Source organism: Gymnoscopelus braueri (genome assembly GCF_963280865.1).
Source record: "Gymnoscopelus braueri genome assembly, chromosome: 1".
Lineage (NCBI taxonomy): Eukaryota > Metazoa > Chordata > Actinopteri > Myctophiformes > Myctophidae > Gymnoscopelus > Gymnoscopelus braueri.
The window spans coordinates 6593392-6615938 of NC_137603.1; the positions used below are offsets into that span (position 1 = coordinate 6593392).

At 39.6% G+C, this 22547-nt stretch overlaps 1 protein-coding gene and 1 long non-coding RNA gene across 10 annotated transcripts in view; one reads left to right on the forward strand and one right to left on the reverse strand.

Annotated features, from left to right (window-relative positions):
• LOC308089856 overlaps positions 1 to 22547 on the forward strand; it is a 390353-nt gene that overhangs the window by 269360 nt on the left and 98446 nt on the right. The gene's annotated exons all lie outside the window — the stretch shown is intronic.
• Positions 1 to 22547, reverse strand: part of madd (MAP-kinase activating death domain) — a 140932-nt gene that overhangs the window by 39193 nt on the left and 79192 nt on the right. For 6 of the 9 annotated variants that reach the window (XR_013933524.1, XM_080434437.1, XM_080434439.1 and 3 more), the window contains 12 exons: positions 21993 to 22099; positions 21812 to 21895; positions 20192 to 20350; positions 19052 to 19172; positions 16998 to 17118; positions 16023 to 16128; positions 15070 to 15180; positions 13841 to 13948; positions 11845 to 12009; positions 11611 to 11683; positions 6242 to 6348; positions 1437 to 1506 (listed from right to left, as the gene is read on the reverse strand). Coding sequence is in view for 8 of the 9 variants with exons in the window: in XM_080434437.1 (XP_080290563.1) it covers positions 1437 to 1506; positions 6242 to 6348; positions 11611 to 11683; positions 11845 to 12009; positions 13841 to 13948; positions 15070 to 15180; positions 16023 to 16128; positions 16998 to 17118; positions 19052 to 19172; positions 20192 to 20350; positions 21812 to 21895; positions 21993 to 22099 (1332 nt within the window). In the remaining variant the exon portion in view is untranslated. Of the gene's footprint in view, positions 1 to 1436; positions 1507 to 6241; positions 6349 to 11610; positions 11684 to 11844; positions 12010 to 13840; positions 13949 to 15069; positions 15181 to 16022; positions 16129 to 16997; positions 17119 to 18136; positions 18200 to 19051; positions 19173 to 20191; positions 20351 to 21811; positions 21896 to 21992; positions 22100 to 22547 lie in introns of all 9 variants that reach the window. The other 3 variants (XM_080434442.1, XM_080434436.1, XM_080434440.1) reach the window with 3 other exon arrangements.

Below are 22547 nucleotides of genomic sequence, written 5' to 3' on the forward strand. Positions count from 1 at the left end.
GACGCATGGAGACCTTCGAAGCTCATTGGACACGTCTCCTTGAATCTTTAGTCACCTACCGTGTCCTATAACCACTTAAAACTCCCTATTCTTAGTGAACTAATATTAGCCGACTCCTCAAAACGATCGCAAACCTGACCAGCGTAGAATCAAACCCTCACAGAAGAACACCACAACTAAATGAAATAACCATGAATACCAGTGCTCCAGACATCCATAAATACCTAACCATGAATACCAGTGCTCCAGACATCCATAAATACCTAACCATGAATACCAGTGCTCCAGACATCAACAACGTTACTGCTATTCTCCTGCATTTGCCTCTTCATACTTTTTGGACTTATTTTAGGTTTTCAAATTCAAATGGTTTCTCCTCTACCAGCTAGCAAACTCTAAGATGCACAAGAATAAGCCATCTTCTAAGGCAGGGGTCTTCAACGTTTTCCAGGCCAAGGACCCCTTAGCTGAGAGAGAGATGGAAGCAGGGACCCCCCCCCCCACACTAATTTTTTTGTATTGTGTTGCAGATTAAACCTTTTCATAGATTTCATAGATATCTTCATTGACTATCATCGGCGTTGTGTAAATGAATGTTTTTTGTTCATTTCAGACATTTAACCACTTAAACCCGCCCTACACCAAACCTCTTTGCCAAAAATAGCCGATCTACAAGCTCACAACGCCTCGCAGCGCGAGGCGTTGCGAGCTTGTAGATCTGCTATTTTCGGCTAATGTTCCCCTCAGAATAGGGATGCTAGGGTTCAAGTGGTTAATGTAAAAAAAAAAAAAACATCCTATCACACAAAGATTTGGCGGACCCCCTATAGTAACTCTGAGGACCCCTAGGGGTCCCGGACCCCCTGTTGAAGACCCGTGTTCTAAGGCACACGTAACTCCTACTAGGTATATACTAGCCTACACCTTATTTTCCCCCAGAGAAAAGCATAGCAAAATATTGCTGTAAATCCAATTTCCCTCCTTCGTTATGCCTCGTTTACACTTGGCTGAGCGTCGTGTCTCGCACCGAAAACAGCCGATCCACAAGCTCAAAACGCATTGCGTGGTGAGCTTTGTATCATCGTCTCTGTCAGTATGGAAACCTGGCATGCCCAAAACTGTTACTTTTCAGGATTCAAATTCAAAAGTAGCAGATCTACAAGCTCAAAACGTGTCGCTTGTAGATACTGCTACTTTTGATGCTTTTCGTGTGACGCTGTAGTATCGATCAAGTAGGACGTTAATTTACGAAATACCACGAAAAGTTAGAATATGGAGATAAGAGGTTTCTGCCCGACAACGACGATATCTGCTGTCTTGGGCGTTGAGACGCCAGTATAAACCAAGTATAAACCGGTATATATACGTGCTACAGTATGAAGCTGAGTTACTGCCGTGGCGAGTACAGGCTTAGAATCAATAGAGGGGGTAATTACCAAATTCCTCCAGGACAAAGACTCCCTTCACTGTATTGCACTTTTTAATGTGCCTCAGCTCTATGAAAACCTAAAAACACAAACAAAAAGAAACAAACAAAAAAAACACAAGACAAAACATTATTAACTCAACCACCGCACTTGGCTGAAATTAAAACATTTCATATTGAAATTAAACCATGTTAAATCATGTTCTATTCAGCATGAGAAGGTAAAGTAAAAAAAAAACAACAACTGTACAGTTACATGGAATGCAAGCTTTTTTTTTAAACAGCTAACAGAAGGAAACCAAGCAACACAATGAAGAAGCTTCCATGATTCAACACGTACATGGGGGTGGGGGCTAGATCAGTGGTTGTCAAAACTTTTTCATGTCCAAATTGATATGTATTTTGGCTGCGGGACCCCCATCTCAAAAATACTTTGTGCCAGGGACCCACAGAAGCAAAGATTTGAGTTTAAAAAAATAAAATAAGATTTGCACAAAATGTTCTCGATTTTTCAAAAATAGCAGAGCTACAAGCTCTTAGTACGGCATGAAGAGACACACTATGAGCTTGTATATCTGCTATTTTAGGAGAGCCGAATATGGTTAAAGTGGTTCAAATGATAGGTTGGGTTTAGGGGTGTTGGGATTTGGAGTTATGACCTAGGTTAGGTTTAGGTGTAATAGGGTTGTTTGCTGGGGACCTCCCTGGTACGCCCCCAAAGGACCCCTGGGGGTCCCCGGACCCCACTTTGAGAACCACTGGGCTAGATGAATACAAATCCATTGTTAAGTAAGCTCATAGTGAGCCATACATTCTGATTAACTCTGGATGGCCTGTTTCGTGAACAAATGACCATAATTAACCAAATAAATATAATTACAAAAACAGTGTTTTTATGAAAATATACGTTTTTGATGTCAACATAAAAAGGTAGCCAATGCTTTTGCATAAGTTTATAGGCTAAATTGTATTTAACATGGCCCATGTAATGCATACATGGAATTTCCATATAAGAAGAACACAGACAAGGACACAAAATTAAGTTTGCCATACAGCTAAAACGGTGAAAAGGAAAATTAAGAAAAGTAACCCAATTAAAAATGGAACCGCTAATAAAGCAAACACAGCAGAGGTGCGTGTACCTTCCGCTCCTTGCAGGGGGAGAGAGCATGGGAGAGAAATGATTTGGATTATTATCGGACAGAAGAGCACAAACACCAGCTGACGCTACGAGAGGATAGAGGGCACTGCACTGTCCAACCCAACCGATATAGATACTGTATCAATGTTTATATATACTGTATCAAGGTCTATATACTGTATCAATGTCTATAGATACTGTATCAATCTTTATATATACTGTATCAATGTTTATATATACTGTATCAAGGTCTATATACTGTATCAATGTTTATATATACTGTATCAATGTTTATATACTGTATCAATGTTTATATATACTGTATCAATGTTTATATACTGTATCAATGTCTATATACTGTATCAATGTTTATATATACTGTATCAATGTTTATATACTGTATCAATGTCTATATACTGTATCAATGTTTATATATACTGTATCAAGGTCTATATACTGTATCAATGTATATATACTGTATCAAGGTCTATATACTGTATCAATGTCTATAGATACTGTATCAATGTCTATATATACTGTATCAATGTATATAGATACTGTATCAATGTCTATATACTGTATCAATCTTTATATATACTGTATCAATGTCTATATACCGTATCAATGTCTATAGATACTGTATCAATGTTTATATATACTGTATCAATGTTTATATACTGTATCAATGTTTATATATGCTGTATCAATGTTTATATACTGTATCAATGTCTATACATACTGTATCAATGCCTATAGATAATGTATAAATGTTTATAGACTGTATCGGTGTCTATTATATTGTATCAATGTCTATATATATATAATAATGTATCAATGTTTATATATAATGTATCAATGTATCAATGTCAATAGGAAGGACCCATCACAAAGAATGTTAACCACATGAACCCTAGCATCCCTACTCTGGGCCTGTCATTAACATGGGAACATTTGGCGGAAATAGGTGATAATTAGCAAAAAATAGCCACAAGCTCAACATTTCACAATGCAACGTATTGTGAGCTCGTAGACTAGCTCTTTTCTGCAAAGAGATTTGGTGTAGAGGGAAAAAAAGGAGAGGGGACCAAATATAGTATAACGTAGTGTAAGTGGTTGACTAAGCTTAGAAGCTAAACCAGGAAAAACCAGGACTAGAGGTTTGACCAGGTTTTGTGGAGCTGGATTCACCTCGGTGTTCCTGGACTTAAACACACCAACCTTCAGTGCCCTCCATGCCTCCTCCTCCAGCAACAACGGCTGGCACCAACACCACGTTTTCATAACCTCCAGCACCACCTCAATACTGCCTTCACTACCTTCCACAAGCCACACGGGACTACACTCTATAAATATGTATATTTAAACTTAGCATCATGGCCCCCATGAAAGAAATACAGGAAAGATGTTTGCTGTCATGTAGTTGCAGTCAAAATTACTAAAGGTTTATTGGCATAATTTACAAACGGTCAGCTGTTTGCAAAGATAAATCAAACAAGAACAATTTATAAAGCTCAACACAACCAATATTACAAGCGGTTTCTCCAAATCCAACACAAAATGCCACTTTCAAAAATGTTCAACCCCTTCATGACAAGCGTCTTTAGTACTTAGTGTCAAGTTTGTAGTAATGTTATATGAGGACTGGGGCAGGCCGACAATATCGTTACAGAACTCTACCGACTTCAATGTAAAGAACTCCTACCGACTTCAATGCAAAGAACTCTACCGACTTCAATGTAAAGAACTCTACCTAATGCACTCTACCTACTGTAATGTAAAGAACTCTACCCCCTGCAACGTGACACACAAAACATTCAGATGAAAAGTTGACCAGAGACAAGCAGCCAACAATCATTACTGGGTTCAACCGCATCAGACTAAAATAACTTAAGCAGTTGAAAAATCATTTAACAAATACAGGATGTCAGATGTACAGTACTCCTTCTTATGTTCATGAAATGTTCTTTTTTTTTGTCATTCAATGCTACAACAGTAACTACACTTCTAAAAGGGAACAGCTAATTAATTCAGCTACTGTATGTTCATATTGTCTTGCTCTTCCAAGTCACCTTTTGAGCATGGACACTTCTTACGCTATTCAATAAAGTGTTCAGTTAGAGCTGAAGAAGAGGGTAAACAACTCAACTATACTTCATAGCATGACTATCGTTCGAGAAAAAATGCTGAAACATTTATGTCATTTGTGTCGAGTGAAATGTGACAATTGATAAATCAGTGAATGAAATCGCCCCCCCACTACATGTGAAGAACACATGATAATGTCCAAAGGGTCCGAACTTTAAAAATGAAAGAAAAACAAAGGCAATTATTAATGAAAAGTCTTTGCTCAGTGTCATCTGCCTTACGTCCTATAAACACATTCCTAAACACGGGAACAGAAGATTTAGGCACCATGACGGAAATAAACAGAAACTACATGAAGGAAGGAATTATGTGTTCTTGAAACATACACACAAAGTACACATGCATGTACTCACACAATGAAACAAATCAAAGCAAACAATAACAAAAGATAAATAAAGGGCAAGAGCACAAACTGAATTCTTCCTCCAAGTTCCCTACACAAAAAAAACAGTTGAGGGTGGGATTATAATTACGTTAAATAACCTTCTAATACTTTGTCGTATGATGGATAGCAACAAAAAAAAATTCGATCTGCAAGCTCTCTGCGCTTCACGCAACGCAACGTGTTGTGAGCTTGTAGATCGGCGATTTCAGTGGTTCTCAAAGTGTGGTCCAGGCTGTAACTCTGAGATTGAAATGAAGAGTTTGAGAACCATTGGGCTATTGTTTTTTAGTTAACCTATTAAGACCGGGAAAGCATCTGTGTGTTATTTTATATTTCTTTGGCTATTCAAAAATAGCAGATCTACAAGCACTAGGGATGGGTATTGGCAAGAATCTCACGATACGATACGTATCACGATACTTGGGTCACGATACGATTATATCACGATATATTGCGATACTAGTATAGATATTGCCATATATTACGATTATATTGCGATATATTGCGTATCACGATATATTGCGATACGATACATTTTGCAATATATTGCGATACGATACATATTGCGATATATTGCGATATACATATATCACAACTACATATTGTGTATATATATACACTACATATTGAGTAGCTGCAGATCAGTGATAGGTTCTTTGAATGTTTTATAAAAAAATTAAAATAAATAATGTTTTCTTTTTTTCCAAAAAAAAATTCCCCAAAAAAATCGCGATATGGCGGCCTGGAGTATCGATACAGTATCGCGAAATAAAATATTGCGATATATCGCGAAATCGATAATATTGCCCATCCCTAACAAGCACTATGCCACGCTATGAGCTTGTAGATCTGCCTTTTTGAATAGCCAAAGTATAAAATATTGGTTATAGCTAAAGTATAAAATGACACAGAAGCGTTCCCGGGTTGAATGGGTTAAGATCTTAATCAGTCAAATCATGTCAGTTGATGCCAAATTATGAAATAATATGAACGTTAGAGGAAGAGAGTCACATGAAGTAAATGCTACAGACACATGGTGACATACAGGCTTGGAGGAGGGAGGGAGGGTGGGTGAATGGATGAGTTCCAGGCTGAGGGGTGGGTGTGTGTGGCACTGTGGTGCTGCTGTGACCTCAGCTCCTACCTGGCTGTGCATGAACTTGAGGTTGATTCCTTCCAGGGTGACCTGCAGGAGACCCCCCTCGCCCGTCTTCATGTCCTGGACGGGAAACTCTCCGCCCAGCTCTGGACCTGAGGGCAGTGTGTGGGCAGGGCACACACACACACACACACACACACACACACACACACACACACACACACACACACACACACACACACACACACACACACACACACACACACACACACACACACACACACACACACACACACACACACACACACACACACACACACACACACACAATATAAAGTAGCACGTTTTCTAGCTTCATAGCTTGTATGCTAGCTAACTATTACACTGGTTTTCAACCTAGGTCATGTTCCCCACTTACCTTAGGGGTTAGGGTTAATCTGCCAGAATTGCCAGTAACTTTCTGGGTGCCTGAAAAGACATAGCCTCTGACTGTGCTCTTCTATTGTGATTTGTTTTTGGAATATGTGGTGAACTATTTTAAGTCCGGTTATAACCAGTGGCGGCCCGTCAACAGAGGGCGCTAGTGCGCCGCACCACCTCTAGATCTTCCTTGAAGAAATGATATTACTTTAAAATATATTCTATATATATATTTCACACTATCAAATCAACAAGGTAAATATTATATAGTTAATTACCAGTGAGTAAAATGTATAATCTACCATAAAATGTAGATTACAACCGTTGTAGGTTGTCTAAACTTAATGCTGTGTGCGCAGAAATCTTTACCTTTGACTCGCCATGTTAAGTTTGGCACATGCGTAGTTCACTCTTCAATGCAAATGAGGCTGCCGTGAGCACAGGTTTGCTGCGCCCAGCGCATAGATATCTACACACACTGCACTGACTGCTCATTCCAACTGGTGAGCTTTCTATGCCCGTTATATCTATGTTGAGTTATGCTTCGACACAACGGTATCGTCGATGTACAAGCCCACAACACGCCACGGATGCGACTTGTTGTGGGTTTGTAGATTGGTGATTTTCGACGCGCGATACCGTCGTGCGTCGAATTATAAACAGAGCTTATTGAGGCATGAAAAGCACCACAACTTACTGAGTTCTGAACCGATTTACACGCGGTTTGGTTTGTATGATACAGGATTAAGAATGCTGGATTTCATACCAAAATGCTTATGTAGATTGTAAACATAATATAGCCTAACTTATAAAATGAAACAACTTTTGTTTGTTGTTATTATTGCAGTGAATAGGGATAATATAATAGGCTACAGCAGCATTTTATTATTAGCCTATAAGTACAAAAAGGTATAGTACATAATCATTATTTGAGCTCATGCCATTAGTTATGTATGTCTTTCACAAATGAATGATTATAGCCTAGGGCAGGGCCGCAGGCGCAGGCCTATCAAAATAAATTAGTGTGAAAACATAGTACATGTTATTGGCTTAATTTTTGGTGTAGCACCACCTGGAGAAAAATCCACCCGCCACCACTGGTTATCACGGGGTCATCCCTATGTTCCCAAGTTCCCAAGGTTCTATGTTCCCCACTTCCCCCCAGAAAAGGTTCTATGTTCCCCGCTCAACCAAAAAAAGGTTCTACGTTCCCCGCTCACCTAAAAAGGCAGGAAATGGTGTGACATTTAAAAAGGTTTAAATAAATACATTAATACCAACTTTTACTTTTTTAAACCCATTAGTTATTTGTAATTTTTCAGTTTTTAAAGTGTCAAAATATAATGTGGTGCGATGTCCGGCCATGACAGATGTTTTGAAAACGTCTTTGAAATTACTCTAAATCTATATGATACGATACACGATATTGGGCTCACGATATTAATATTATTATTTTTATCATCATCAACATTGGCCATCATCTTCAGTTTCAAAGTGCTTTATTTATAAAGCAGATACAAAAAGTTACAACGTATTCTACACACAAATAAATACAATTATACAAGCTTAAAGGACAACTTCACCCATTTTCAACCTATCTTCATATAATTGGTCCTCACTAATGCTTATTATATGTTACCATTCTTGTCTACTCGGTCTGTGTCTCAGAGGAGGGCTGTGAACAGTTTAGAAACCCACCTACCAGTGACATCATCAATAGGGAATCCAAGCTAATAGAAACGGCAGGCTTTCTAGACATGGAAACTTAGCATGCTATAATGGAAGGCATTGTTCTCACGTTAATAAAAAAAAGAATATTTTTTAAATAAAATCTTGTTTAAAAAAAAAAAACCTGCCTGACGATGTCACTGATGGGCGGGTTTCTGAAGTGTCCACACAGACGGAGTAGATTCTTTCTTTTACTACTTTATCAAGAGCATTAGTGCAGACCAATTATATGAAGATCGGTTTAACATTGGTGAAGTTGTCCTTTAAAGGAGGAGTTCACCCAAAAAAATACTTATTTTCTATCAATTACACACCGCATGAAGCCTTGATTTCATGGATTTATTTTTGTATTTGTGGCATTCCTAAGACAATAATTTGATGACCGTGTGTATTTCCGGTAGGAGACACAAATAATCTACTTTGTGTCTCCTACCGGATACATTAGCCGGTAGGAGACGGGAATCAAATTATTAGCTTAGGAATGCGACAAAAACAAAAAATAATCCATGGATTCAAGGCTTCATAGGGTGTGCAATTGATAGAAAATAAGTCATTTATTGGGTGAACTCCTCCTTTAAGGAACAAGTGAAGCAAGTTCTCACTATAAACCACATTGTTTCAGAGGACATATAGACACTAATAACAAATATAATATAAATACTCATATTCTGTGAACAAGTGGTGGAAGTAAGCGGAACCCTACTAAATGTGGAATGCCCTACTAAAAGGAGTAAAGGAGTGTAAAACCCTACTCACTTTCAAAACTGCCCTAAAAAAACACCTTCAGCAGGCTGCAATTCCAAACTGGCCCGTGTCAAAGTCTTAACCTAACCCCCCCCCCTCCTCGAACTGTCTATTGTACATATTTCTTGTTTTTCATACCAGTAACCTGTAAGCTGGTTGTATGACGTTCTGCATAGTAGTGTATATTTGTCTGTTTTCTTAAATGTCAGCATGATTTGAGTGCGTGGGGATCTCATTTTAAATAAGCCATTGTGCTTTTATGAGCGATCCAGTTTAGAGGACCTTGTATTGTGAATTGTACTTCCATGTACTGTTTCCATGTCTTTTCTAGATAAAGTATTCAATCAATCAACAAAAACAAACACACAAACACAAAGTTTATTTTGAGGTACATTCAAAGACGGAAGTTGTATCTGCTAAGGACCCAGGGAAGTAGCACACAGGTCAAACTTGTGAATTACACCTTGTGGCTTGGTGGGCTGTACAACACATTACACCATTCAGTAAAAGTGTCAAGATCTGCATTTGTGTGATACTGATTAGATACTGACAAGATACTGACATGATACTAACCATGATACTGACACAATACTGACACGATACTGACACAATACTGGCCATGATACTGACATGATGCTGACACGATACTGACACAATACTGGCCATGATACTGACATGATGCTGACCATGATACTGACATTATTGACATGTTACTGACCATAATACTGAGAAAAAAAAATTGAACAAGGTACATTTTTGGCCTGTAATGATACTGATTAGACTCTGACAAGATACTGACATGACACTAACCATGATACTGACACAATATTGACACAATACTGACATGATACTGACATGATACTGGCCATGATGCTGACCATGATACTGACATGATACTGACATTAAACTGGCCATGACACTGACATGATATTGACATGATACTGGCCATGATACTGACATGATACTGGCCATGATACTGGCCATGATACTGACATGATATTGTCATGATACTGGCCATGATACTGACATGATACTGACATGACACTAACCATGATACTGACACAATACTGACATGATACTGACACAATACTGACATGATGCTGAACATGATACTGACATGATACTGACATTAAACTGGCCATGATACTGACCATGATACTGACCATGACACTAACATGATACTGATACTGATTATAAGATGTAACACTTTTTTCAACAATTTGAGCAGTTATGGCCCGGACGGCTGGCGTGGCAGTCCGGGCACAGCGTCGCGGGTTCGACTCCCGATCCCGACGACCTTTGCTGCGTGTCACTCCCCATCTCTCTCTCCCCATTTCCTGTCAGACTACTGTATACTACTCTACTAAAGGCAGAAAAAGCCAAAAACAATTATTTAAAAGAAAAAAAGGTTCTTAATGCAAAAATCCGATATTACGTTATATGCTCATGATTTTATTACATTATGAGCTGATTATTACATTATGAGCTTTAATTACATTTGGTTTATTATATTATGAACTGTTATTACATCATGAGCCGTTATTACATTATGAGTTGCTACAAGGTGCTCTATACCACCAAGATGGCCGCCAGGGGAAAGGGGGCGGGCCCAAAGGGCAAGTTTATGATAGTAATTTCTCCCCATTATGTTCAGTTGTGTGTGTTCAGAGATGTTATTAATAATTAGAAATTAGAAATGTATATGTTTCCTGCATTTTTGGGTGAGCGGGGAACATAGAACCTTTATTTTTAGTAAATGGGGAACATAGAACCTTTTTTGGGGCAAACGGGGAACATAGAACCTTTTTTAGGTAAACGGGGAAAATAGAGCCCAGGGAACATAGAACCTTTGTTGGGTAAGCGGGGAACATAGAACCTTTTTTTGCGGAGGTAAGTGGGGAACATAGAACCTTGGGAACATATAGAACCTTGGGAACATAGGTACGCTCCCGTTATCACCACAGGTTTTGTAGAAAAGGTTGGCTTCTGTAGTGATTCAATGAAGGTTTGGATTCCCATTTTCAGCAGCAATATCTCATGTGTATGGTGTATCCAAAGCCATACCAACACATCATGTCTGAACAGCTTACACCTGGCTGCCATCAGACCAATGAACAAGCCTGTGGTCAGGCCTGTCCTGACCAAACACACACCACCACCACACAGGGTATATATATACTGCCTTATATATCGTTGTTGTCAGGAAGAAACCTCATAACTCCACAGTTAAACATTTATAAATGTTTTTTTCATAAATGTGTGTCCTACCTCATCATACAAGAGTGGCACACAAATGTAGTGACAATCAGCTATTTTCACTATTTAAAACTATTTTACATACAAGGTTTCCATCCAACAGCAACGGTATTTTAAACTGCTCATATCGTCATATCTTTCTTTATTGCTTTCCTCTTTTCTTGACACTGCAAATGATGGAGTTTGTGCGTCTAAGAATTTCACACACTTATTTCACAACTGAAAACCTGTGGTGTGACAATACAGTGGAGTTGAGTTACACATACCTGGTTTGATGCTCTGTTGCCTGGCAGCAGCTCTTTCCATGCTGTCTTTCACACAGTAGTACAGTTCACGACACTGGAATGCAGAGGGTAGAGGTTTTTTATTATTATTATCACTGCACAGTAAAATACAGAATGTTCCTTTAAGAAAAAGGTGTAAAAAGCAACAAAAAAAATAAAAAATAAAAAGAAGAACAAGATAAAGAATGGGAAGTTATGTAAAGGCCAGATCTTAACCTTTTTGGTGTAGAACTTGTTGAGCTGCGTCTCCTGGCCGTTGCGTCTCCACAGACACAGCACCTTGGTCTTGGGGCAGTACGTCATGTTGATCAGCTTCTCGTACCACCAGCGCTCGTACACCGTGCCGATGTTGCTGCGCAGCACGATGCAGTCGTCACACACCTGACCAGAGGGACACATTGTTTGTTTGTTTTCGACACATAAACATTCAGTAAAGTGTGAAGGAGAACGCCTAAAAAACCCTCCAGGGGCTTGAGATGCGGCAATTGTTTTTACATTAATTGTAGGATAAAATTACATCAATGTGAAATATACACATCTATTAACGCTTTCACTGCCAAGGACGACTTATGACGAGACATCGTCATAACGCCCTGGCTGCCAAGGACGACTTACTTTTTTTGTTTTTTCACACAGAACCAGAGATAACGCGATCCGAACATTTACTGCTCCATTCACTTCCTGGTTAACTTATTACTTAAAAATCCTGTATCTCGGCTCCTGTGTACCTTTTTTTTTACTATGTAATTTTGTCCGAGACATGCTATTTTCAAAGGCGTATAAAATCGATCATACTGGAGATAAATATTCTGTGACTACTTCAAAAGGTAAGAAAATCGAAAAATCGCTGGCAGTGGGTGCACACAGCCAGAAATAAGAGTTAAAAAGAAAACATCAATAGACATGTCATACAGATGATGAAAAAATTATATGTAGACAATAATACCAAAGAAAAGAAACAACAACAGCTGATGAACGAAGACTAAGAGACACAGGATGCTGCAGACGAGAAGACCACTTTAGTAGAAGTTTGGGTTGTGTAGTTACCTTGGCATGATGTAACTCCAAAGGTGGACAAGAAATCAAAAATTAATTGCTCCATTGACTGTTTTTTTTTTAAATAAAAATGTCAACTTCCTGTGTGCTATTTTTATTAGGACGCGGACTGGATCTGCGGATCCGGATCTTCAAATAGTAAAATCAGCAGGAAGTTAACTCATTCAGTGCCAAAAATATTTCTGGCTATATCACTCCTGTGCCAAGGCCGAAAATACATTGTAAAAAAAAGTGCTTAGGAGCCGAGATACAGCCTTTTTCAGTAAGAAGTTAAACAAGAAGTGAATGGAGCAGCAAATCTTCAAATCATCATATCTTGGGTTCTGAACCTTTTTTTTCAAAAAAAAAGAAAAAAAAAAGATATATATATATATATATTTTTTTTTAACGACGTCTCAGACGTCATTGGCACTCTGGGCTTATGAAAAACGTGACGTCGGCGACGTCATTGGCACTGAATGAGTTAACATATTTATTTAAAAAAAAAACAGTACTGGGTTTGGTGATGTTCTATATTTTCTGAATCAGCTTTGTTTGTGTTTGTTTACGTGCTACAAGAGTGACTACAAGAGCTGTTTTCAAGTCAATGAGGAGCATATTTTGAATCATCAATTTCTAATCAATGGAGCTATCATTTTTTTTTTCTTGTCCACCTTAGGAGTTACATCATGCCAAGGTAACTACACAACCCAAACCTCAACCAAAGTGGTCTTGCCCTTTAAAGTCACAATGTGAACGTGAATAACTCTTTCAATCCAACAAAACGTTTCACTGGTATATTTTCCCACAAAACCTACCTTCTACAGAAATGTGTTTTAGACAACGTTTCGAGTGTCTACCCGCCCCCGACTTTCGTGGCAAAAATGAGAGCATGCTAGCTTTGGAAATGTACCAGAAATATATCTATTTATTCATTTAAGGTTAATATACAACATTTTCCATAAACCAATAACCTCGGTGCTAGTACCCTGCAGCGTTCATTTTGGAGCAGTAGGTTCGTGGTTTCGTTTACTACTAAAATGGACCCAGTATGACTTTAATGTTCATTTGATTACTGGTTTTAATTTTGTTAAGAGAAGTTGCTCCCAATACTGCAAGTCTGTCTGGAATCCTTTGATGAAAACCAGTTGAGATCCAGTACTGGTCAAAGTGTTACCTCCATGAAGAAGATGTCTCCGGTGGTGTCGGTACCAGCGTGCACAACGAAGGTCTGCTTCTTGATGTGCCGGCTTCCACTCGGCCTGATGGTCAGCTCAAGACCTTGCTGAAAACATCATCCAGGAGATTATAGAAAGGATGCACAATTATCACTTCGTGATGAATTACTGAATACGTGCTGATTAAACATTAACCACATATTCTGGGCATGTAATAATAAGCAAACATTCAGCAAAAATAGGTGAACATTCTGCAACGCAACACGTGAGCTTGTAGATCGGTTATAGAGGGTGTACAGGTACTGTACATAAGAGTATAACTTATTTTGGTTTGGCTTCCTTCAGACAATGCAGCAGCATAGATAAAAACAACAATAGAACTAGAAAAAGTGCTCCTCGGAGCACAGGTCTCCGCCAGGTCAGGTAGGTTATTGTGGCCACCTGGTGGCGCTATAATAGGCCAATGTGAAAAGGGTGCCATTTCTTCCTCGGGCTAGTGGGAATGTGCATGCATTCATGATTTGAGGCATTTTGTTGCAAAAATGTGTTTTGGTACATTAGACCTGCTGGTGGCGCTATAACAGGCCAATGTGAAAAGGGTGGCATTTCTTCCTCGGCCTAGTGGGAATGTGCGTGCAAGTTTTCACAGAAATCGCACGCTGTGCTCATGATTTGAGACATTTTGTTCAAAACGGACCAATCCTGCAAACTTTGGAAGCCAACCTTAGCCAATCAGGATGGAATATGAAATATCGGACAGATCCGACTTGATCACATGACTATAGAGATACTGTGTACCGATTTGCGTGATGTTTGGATAAAATCTGTAGGAGTAAATGGGTTTTGCACAAATCGGCCTCCTGGTGGAGCTATAACAGGCCCATGTGAAAAACTTGGGGCAGAGGTTCTGAATTGGCATCCAGGGAGTGTGTGTGCACAGTTTCGCAGTGACCGTGCCAACGGTGCCGGAGATTAGCTGCTAACACACAGACAGGACAGGACAGACGGACGGACAGGGGGTAAAACATACTCTCTCGCCATGCCTTTCGGCCTAGCGGAGACAATAATGATAGATTATAAATCTATCAGTAAAAAGATTTAAAGAAAAGAAAGAAAAAAAGAGCAAAAAGAGAATAAAATAAAGCATCATCAAATGTACATGTGCATAAAAACTTGGTATATAAATAAATACATGTATTCAATCAATCAAACAAGAGTGAATAGTTACCGTCTGAGCCACTTTGTCCAGCATCTCGTTGATCTCTTGGCTGTGTGACAGGCCGATGTGGGACTTCCCCATCAAGCGCCTCACTTTCTTACGGATGTCATTTTTGGTCACCTGGTCAAAAAAAAAAAAAAAAAGAAATGTGTTGAGATGAAAATATCGTGACTGACAAATTCAGGTCTGTAACTCTGAGAGTATACTAATGGAACCAAAGTGTAGTACCAAATGGACCCTTACGGGTCCATTTGGTACTACACTTTGGGACAAGTACTCAACTGGTTTCTTCACTTAATTTATATAAGAACAAATTGAAGGATGTTCTGAGTGACCAGGTCACATAATGGGTGCGTTCAGATATAAGGCACTGAGCGCACTGGTCCAATACAAAACAATCTGTGAGTGTGCTCCCGGTGCGCATATCCAAACGCACCCAATGTCACATTCATTATCACACATTCCCAGACAACTTTGCTTGGTTTATTTTAGTCTATTACCTGTTTGCACTATGGATTTGACACCCTGTAAAATCAGATATGTCAACTATGTTGGCTAATTATTATCAGTAATCCTGCCATGGAGAATCAGGTATAATCAGGTATTTCAATGTTGTAGATTTCAATTTTTATACTGCAATCATGTTATTTGTAAATTCTATATGTTGTTAACAAATTATGTTCTATTAATGTTTTTAATGTTGTTATACATACTGTAGGTAGAGGCCTCGTATAAGCCCTTTAGGATTCTTGCCTCCTCCTGGCACTTTTCTTTTTATATTTTGTGTACAGTTTTTTGTATTGTTTTTACATTTTGTGCCAAATCAAATCAAATCAAATCAGGTTCCATTTGAACACTCAAGAGTTATGGGGGGGGTCATTGAAATTAAAAAAGGTTTGAGAAGCACTGGTCTAACTGCAGGAAGGTAAGGATGAGAGAGAGAGAGAGAGAGAGATGCCTACTTTCATCATCAGCATGTAGGCGATCATGTTGTGCAACAGGGTGGCGAGGAGGCGGTCCTCGTCGTCCTCCAGGCGCTTGCGGTCGTGTTCTCCCAGAGACAGGTACCTGCACATCCAATCACATCACATCACTTTACAATGTAGGCATTTAGCAGACGCTCTTTATCCAAAGCCACTTACAGTAAGCAGGGTAAACACATGCACAGAATGCATAGAGACAGTGTAGTGTCTCAGTGATCTAGGATCACAGGTGAACCAAGGACCTAGCATCAGTCTAAACAATATAATATGCAAGGGATAATGTACCCTTTGCCGGTTCGTTGATTAAACATTAACCACATGAACCCTAGTGTCCCTATTCTGGGCATGTAATAATACGCAAAAACATTCAGCAAAAATAGGTGCAACATTCTGCAACGCAACACGTTGTGAGCTTGTATATCGTTATAGAGCAGGGGTTTTCAAACGGTGGTCCACGGAGGTATTGCAGGTGGTCCCTGTATTTTTTTTTTAAATGCTTTTTTTTTTTACTTTGTTTTTATTTTATTTTTTTACTTTTAATAACTTACAGGAGTTCTTACTGTATGGTGTGTGTGTGTGATATGAAATGTGAGCTTACCATAATCACAGTAATCCTTAATCATATTCCATCATATTCAAACAAAATCACTGTATTCTATCTATATTATATTGATATTATAGCTATTTTCTCCAGCTCCCTGTGGTGCATGGACCCCCCACCACTATTGTGTGGGGTGGGTCTATGATGGACCCACCATGCACAATAGTGGTGGTCCCCAGGTTGCTCTTAGTCAGGATGGTGGTCCCTGGGTCAAAATCAGTTGAAAACCCCTGTTATAGAGGGTTTAAATGGGCATGAAACCCTATCGCCTCGGTGTTTAATCATCCTGTCTGGGGTTATTTATCAACAACGACTGGCAAAGGGTACATTATCGCTGCTTATTACTCGCCCACCTGTCGATCATCTCCTGAGGGCCCTGGTCCATGCCCATGCCCTCCCTCTCCAGCATGACAGCGTCCAGGTAGGCATCCTCCCAGAACTGGACCTGGTCCCACAGTGTGGAGCGCTCCTTACCTGAGAACATCAACATCAACATTACTCTAAGCCAGGGCTGGACGCTGCTATAAGAAATACAAGCGGTCGCTTAGGGCCAAAACCACTAGGGGGGCCAAAAAAATTAAAACATATTTTTTACTTTCATATTGTAATTATGTCATGTATCTCCTATCCAACAACTAGCGTTATTATTTTAGTATGCAATAAAAAATGACAAGGATTTTATAATGGGGGTGTTTGGGGGGGGTGCACCAAAATAAATCTTGCTTAGGGCCACGAAAATCCTAGGGCCGGCCCTGCTCTAAGCTCACAGTGCAGAGCACTCCTTACCTGAGAACATTAACATCAACATTACATCAACAAGAAATTATCCCCTTTTTTGTGTCTTCCATTAAAAAATAAGAAAAAAAAGAAAAAACTTTTCATGAACTAAATTAATTCCAACATACAGTTTCAGACAGTATAAGACATATAGGCCTGTATTTGGCAAGAAACAAACTAACAAAACTGCCTAATTTGAATTATGGGCTTGGCCCTCCCTCCGGATGTGAAACGTACAGGGGCAACCGAATGGACCAATGCCAATATGTTTTACACTCACCATTAGTTTGTGCTCCAAATGTATGATCAGCTTATTAAAATAAATAAAGAAAACCTCCCATTTGACATACATTTGTACCAAATGAAAAAGTATACAATATGGCAAAGCCTTTCTATCAAGTGTCGTTTTCATGCATTATGGTGTCAGAGTAATGTACCACACAACACACAACACACACACACACACACACACACCAGCACCACCAAATAATACGTGCTTTTCATCTTTAACATATTATAAACGTGCATGAATGTGTCATGCAAACAGAATGTACTGAACCGTGTATGAACAGAATGTGGGAATTCAATGACAGAACCAAAACACAGCAACATGGAGCAGCACATGAACCCACAGACAGAACAGAAGCACCGGGATGGATCCAACAACGGGACAAAAATGGAGCACGGAGAAGGCGAAAAGAAAGAGCAGCCCTACTTAAAGAGAAGGTCTCCATGGCCGCGTCCTCCAGCTGGTCCCACATGGAGCTCTTATCTCGCCCTGAGAGGCCGTCCCAGGAAGAAGCAGCAGAGGAACAGAGAGAAGCAGCCAGAGTTAGTAGACGGGGTTAGGTTAGAGCTGAAGGGCTGAGAGGGTTAATGATGCATTGGTTCTCGACACACAACAGATCGTCTTTGGCCCCATAACCGATAACGAGGACGCTTGATCAGCGAGGACGCTCGGCCCCCTTTACTCACCTCTTTCATGTCCATTGATTGATGATTTGACATGTGTGTTAATCAGTTAATCAACAAGTTATTTGGTTTGAGCACGATCAACTGATGCACGACCAGTTAAAGAGTTATAATGTCTACATCACGTCGCATGTTATAGCACCACCATGAGGCCAATTTGAAAAATGTCTTCCTTGGCCTACTCACTGTGAGCATGAGAATTTAGAAAGATTAGCAGTGCACAGACAGACAGACAGACAGACAGACAGACAGACAGACAGACAGACAGACAGACAGAGAGAGAGAGAGACGGATAGACACACGGACAGGGAGAAAACATAGTCTTCGCCTCCGCGCCTTGCGGAGACAACAACAAGCGATTGAAAATGGGAACTGGAACACTATAAAAGTGAACTGATGAATGATCTTTGCAGGGTTCTTTCTCCTGATCGGTTAATATTGGTTCTCCAACCTTAAAATGTATTTTCGGGTTGACTGAAGAGCTGGAGAGACCCCTGTTACTGAACAAACACTCCATAGCAATGACTGCTATCAGAATATACAGCATTAACCTTTTAAAGATTTTTTAAACACTATTATTTTTAAATTACATATATTTCCCCCTCCCTTTCACATAGGGCTGTCCCAGGTAGCATTCAGAGCAGACAGTAGGCCATACCCAGAAGTCCTTCACACAGGTATATCCTGGTGCTGTGGTCCTCCATGGGCTGGGCAGGTGGAGCCTTCACTACAACTGGCACTGGTTCCTTTGGTCCTGGCTTCATCTTTTGGGTCTTTCCCTGAGAGAGCAGGACAGTTTTCAGTTGAAATACTCATTGGGAAGAACACAACGATGACGTGATCTGACACCATTTATAATGGGTCTGTTTGTTTGTCAGTCCTACTCTGGCCCTGATGTGGACCAGTCTAGTCGAAACATGTACATGTAGGTGTTTTTTTTTTATATTTCTGGTTACATTAAAGTTCTTTTAAATGTACGTCCTCTCCTATAGTTTTATTTTTTCAGAGTGCTCAGCTCTTTTCTTCTATTTCCTGGTTCTATTATAACATTTCAACAGTGGTGGAAAAAGTACTCAAATGTTTTACTTAAGTAAAAGTATCAATACTGCAATAGAGAAGTACTTACAAGTGAAAGTCCGGAATTCAAAATTAACTTGAGTAAAAGTACAACGGTATTGGTATCAAAATGTAGTTAGAGTACCAAAAGTAAAAGTACTAAAATGTTTGAAAATAGCAGATCTATGTGAGCTTGTAGATCGGCTATTTTCAAATAGCCTAGGTATAAAATAGGGCTAAAGTAGTTCATGTATATTTTATAATATAATGATTTATATCTGCAAATTAACTAGTAACTAAAGTTTCCGAATAATTGTAGTGGAGTAAAAGTCCAATATATGCCTCTGAGATGTAATGGAGTAGAAGTAAAAGTATAAACACTTGGAAATACCTCAACATTGTATAATTTTAACTAATTCAGTGCCTTATTTCTGGCAGTTGGGCTCTGAGTGCCAGAGCCAAAATTAATTGTAAAAAGAAAAGTGCTTAGGAGCCGAGATACAGCCTTTTTCAGTAAGAAGTTAAACAAGAAGTGAATGGAACAGAACATTTTCAAATCATAATATCTTGGGTTCTGAACATTTTTTTCCATTTTGTTTTACGTCTTAGACATCCAGTGGCACAGGGCTTATGATACAACGGACGTCTTAGACGCCGAGTGGCACTGAATGAGTTAAGTACAGTACATGTACTTAGTTACTTTACACCACAGCATTTCATTTCACATCAACTCTGCACTTACAAACACTGCACTGGTGGCGGGGTTGGTCTCGATCTCGCTGTCGGAGAGCGTTCCCCTGGACTGAGCTAGATGTGGTGCAGGCCTCCCCCCGGGGCCTTCTCCTGCCACGCTGCTCAGGTCACTGTCAGCGCCCAGCGTCTCTCCAGAACTATTGCTTATCTAAAAAAACAAACAACACACACAGTCAACCAACTGAGATGCATTCTATGGTCTTTGTGTTTTCAGACTCTGCTCACTGGCTGTATGCATGGTTCTCCTACTGTGTGCCATCGTTTCTCTCTCAGCGACATGCTCAAAAGCCTTAAAGAGCCATAATGTGTAATATCACAGAAACATCTCCATATTTTATATTTGTATTTATTTACTTTTAAATAAACGAATGCCCTATTTTACACTCGATTGTGTGCCAGTGTCAAACAAAAGTAGCGACAACAGCTCAGGTGTATAGAGCTTGTAGATCGACCATTGTATTTTGGTTTATAACGACATGCCCAAAATAGAGACAACAGGTTGAAAATGGTTAAGTGAATATTTAACCAATGAAAAGTATTAACAAGGGCTTATGACTAAATAATAACTACATTTGATTCCATTGGAATGCAGCCCCCTTTCCACTGCAGCTTAAGCACCACACCACACCACACCACACCACACCACACTACACCACACGCATCAAAATATCTTCCGTTTCCATTACACAAAAGTACCCCCTCTCAAATCCACAGGTATGAGTAGCAGACTCCGGCCATTGACACTCATTTGTAACGTAAACATAGATGGAGGTCATTGCTTTTTGTCTAACAATGTAATGTAGGTGAGTGGCCAACTGTCCTGTATACAAATGCAAATCACCTGTGCACGTGAGGGTGATCCATTTGGTTCGGTATGAACCAAATGGATCCTTATAACTGTGATTATAATACAATATAAATTATAATGTATTACAACTATGCTAATTATAATACATTATAATGGATTATAACTGATTATAATACAATATAAATTATTACAACTATGATAATTATAACACACTATAATAGATTACAACTGTGATCATAATACACTATAAAGTAGTATGTTTTACAACTATGATAATTATAACACACTATAATAGATTACAACTGTGATCATAATACACTATAAAGTAGTATAATGTTTTACAACTATGATAATCATAATACATTATAATAGATTATAACTGTGATTATAATACACTATAAATTATTATAATGTTTTACAACTATGATAATTATAACACACTAGAATAGATTTTAACTGTGATTATAATAATCTATAAAGTATTATAATGTTTTACAACTATATCCTGTTCTAAATAAAAAGTCGGTGAGTGATCAGTCATTGTGAAGTGTTTGGCCCCGTTTGGCCTAGCTCAGACCTACCCAGGACTGGGTACTTTTTAGGCACCAGTTTAGTACCACTTACACACCACTCTACCCACTTCATTGTAGTGGAAACCGAGGCAGAAGTGGACGGTGTGGTGTGGGGTAGGGTGAGGCCATGCATATGGAAAGCCGCCTTATGTGTACAATAGTCTGTGTTGGCCGTGCCCTACCACTGTGATAACTATGTGTACAATAGTCTGCGTTGGCCGTGCCCTACCACTGTGCTGGCCTCTGAGTCTTGGCTGGTACTCCTGGTCAAGATGGGTAGTTCGGAGCCCGTCACCGACTCTGTGTCACTCTTCTGCACAAACCAAAGAAAGCAAGACGAGGTTCACTACCAGACTAATACAATAAAATGAACAGTGACAGCTTGTTTTCATTCTTTAACACACACACACCTGAGATCCGGAGGTGACACTGAGGCCACTGTCTGCACTCATCTGTGACTTCTTCTCCTCCGTGTCGGTGACCTCTGGAGGACGTTGCTGCTTGGCCCCGTCGGACCCTGTTGGGGACACGTGACCTCGTCAGTACAGCTTGTCATGAGCGTCGTCACCTTTCACCTCTTACCTTCCCGTTTCAGTCACGTGACTTTGAGGCGCTGCGAACCGCCACGCTCTTCCATCTTAAAAACCCAGAGGTCCTGTCAAAATACTGTAGTGAGCCAAGTCAATTATTATTAACCCCGTTCATGCTTTGTCACGCAACAGTTTTGCACACCGAGAATAGCCGAGCTACAAGCTCACAGCACGTCGCATCCGCGACGTGTCGTGAGCTTATAGGTCGGCTTTCTTTCGACACGCAGCGCTGTCATGCGACAGAACATAAATTAGGCGTCTCTCAATTAAAAAGGCTATTTTCAACACATCTTCATATATATGGCAATTGCTCCTCTCTAATGCTCATTATAAGACGTCACCATTTCTGTGTCTCAGAGGAGGGCTGTGGACAGT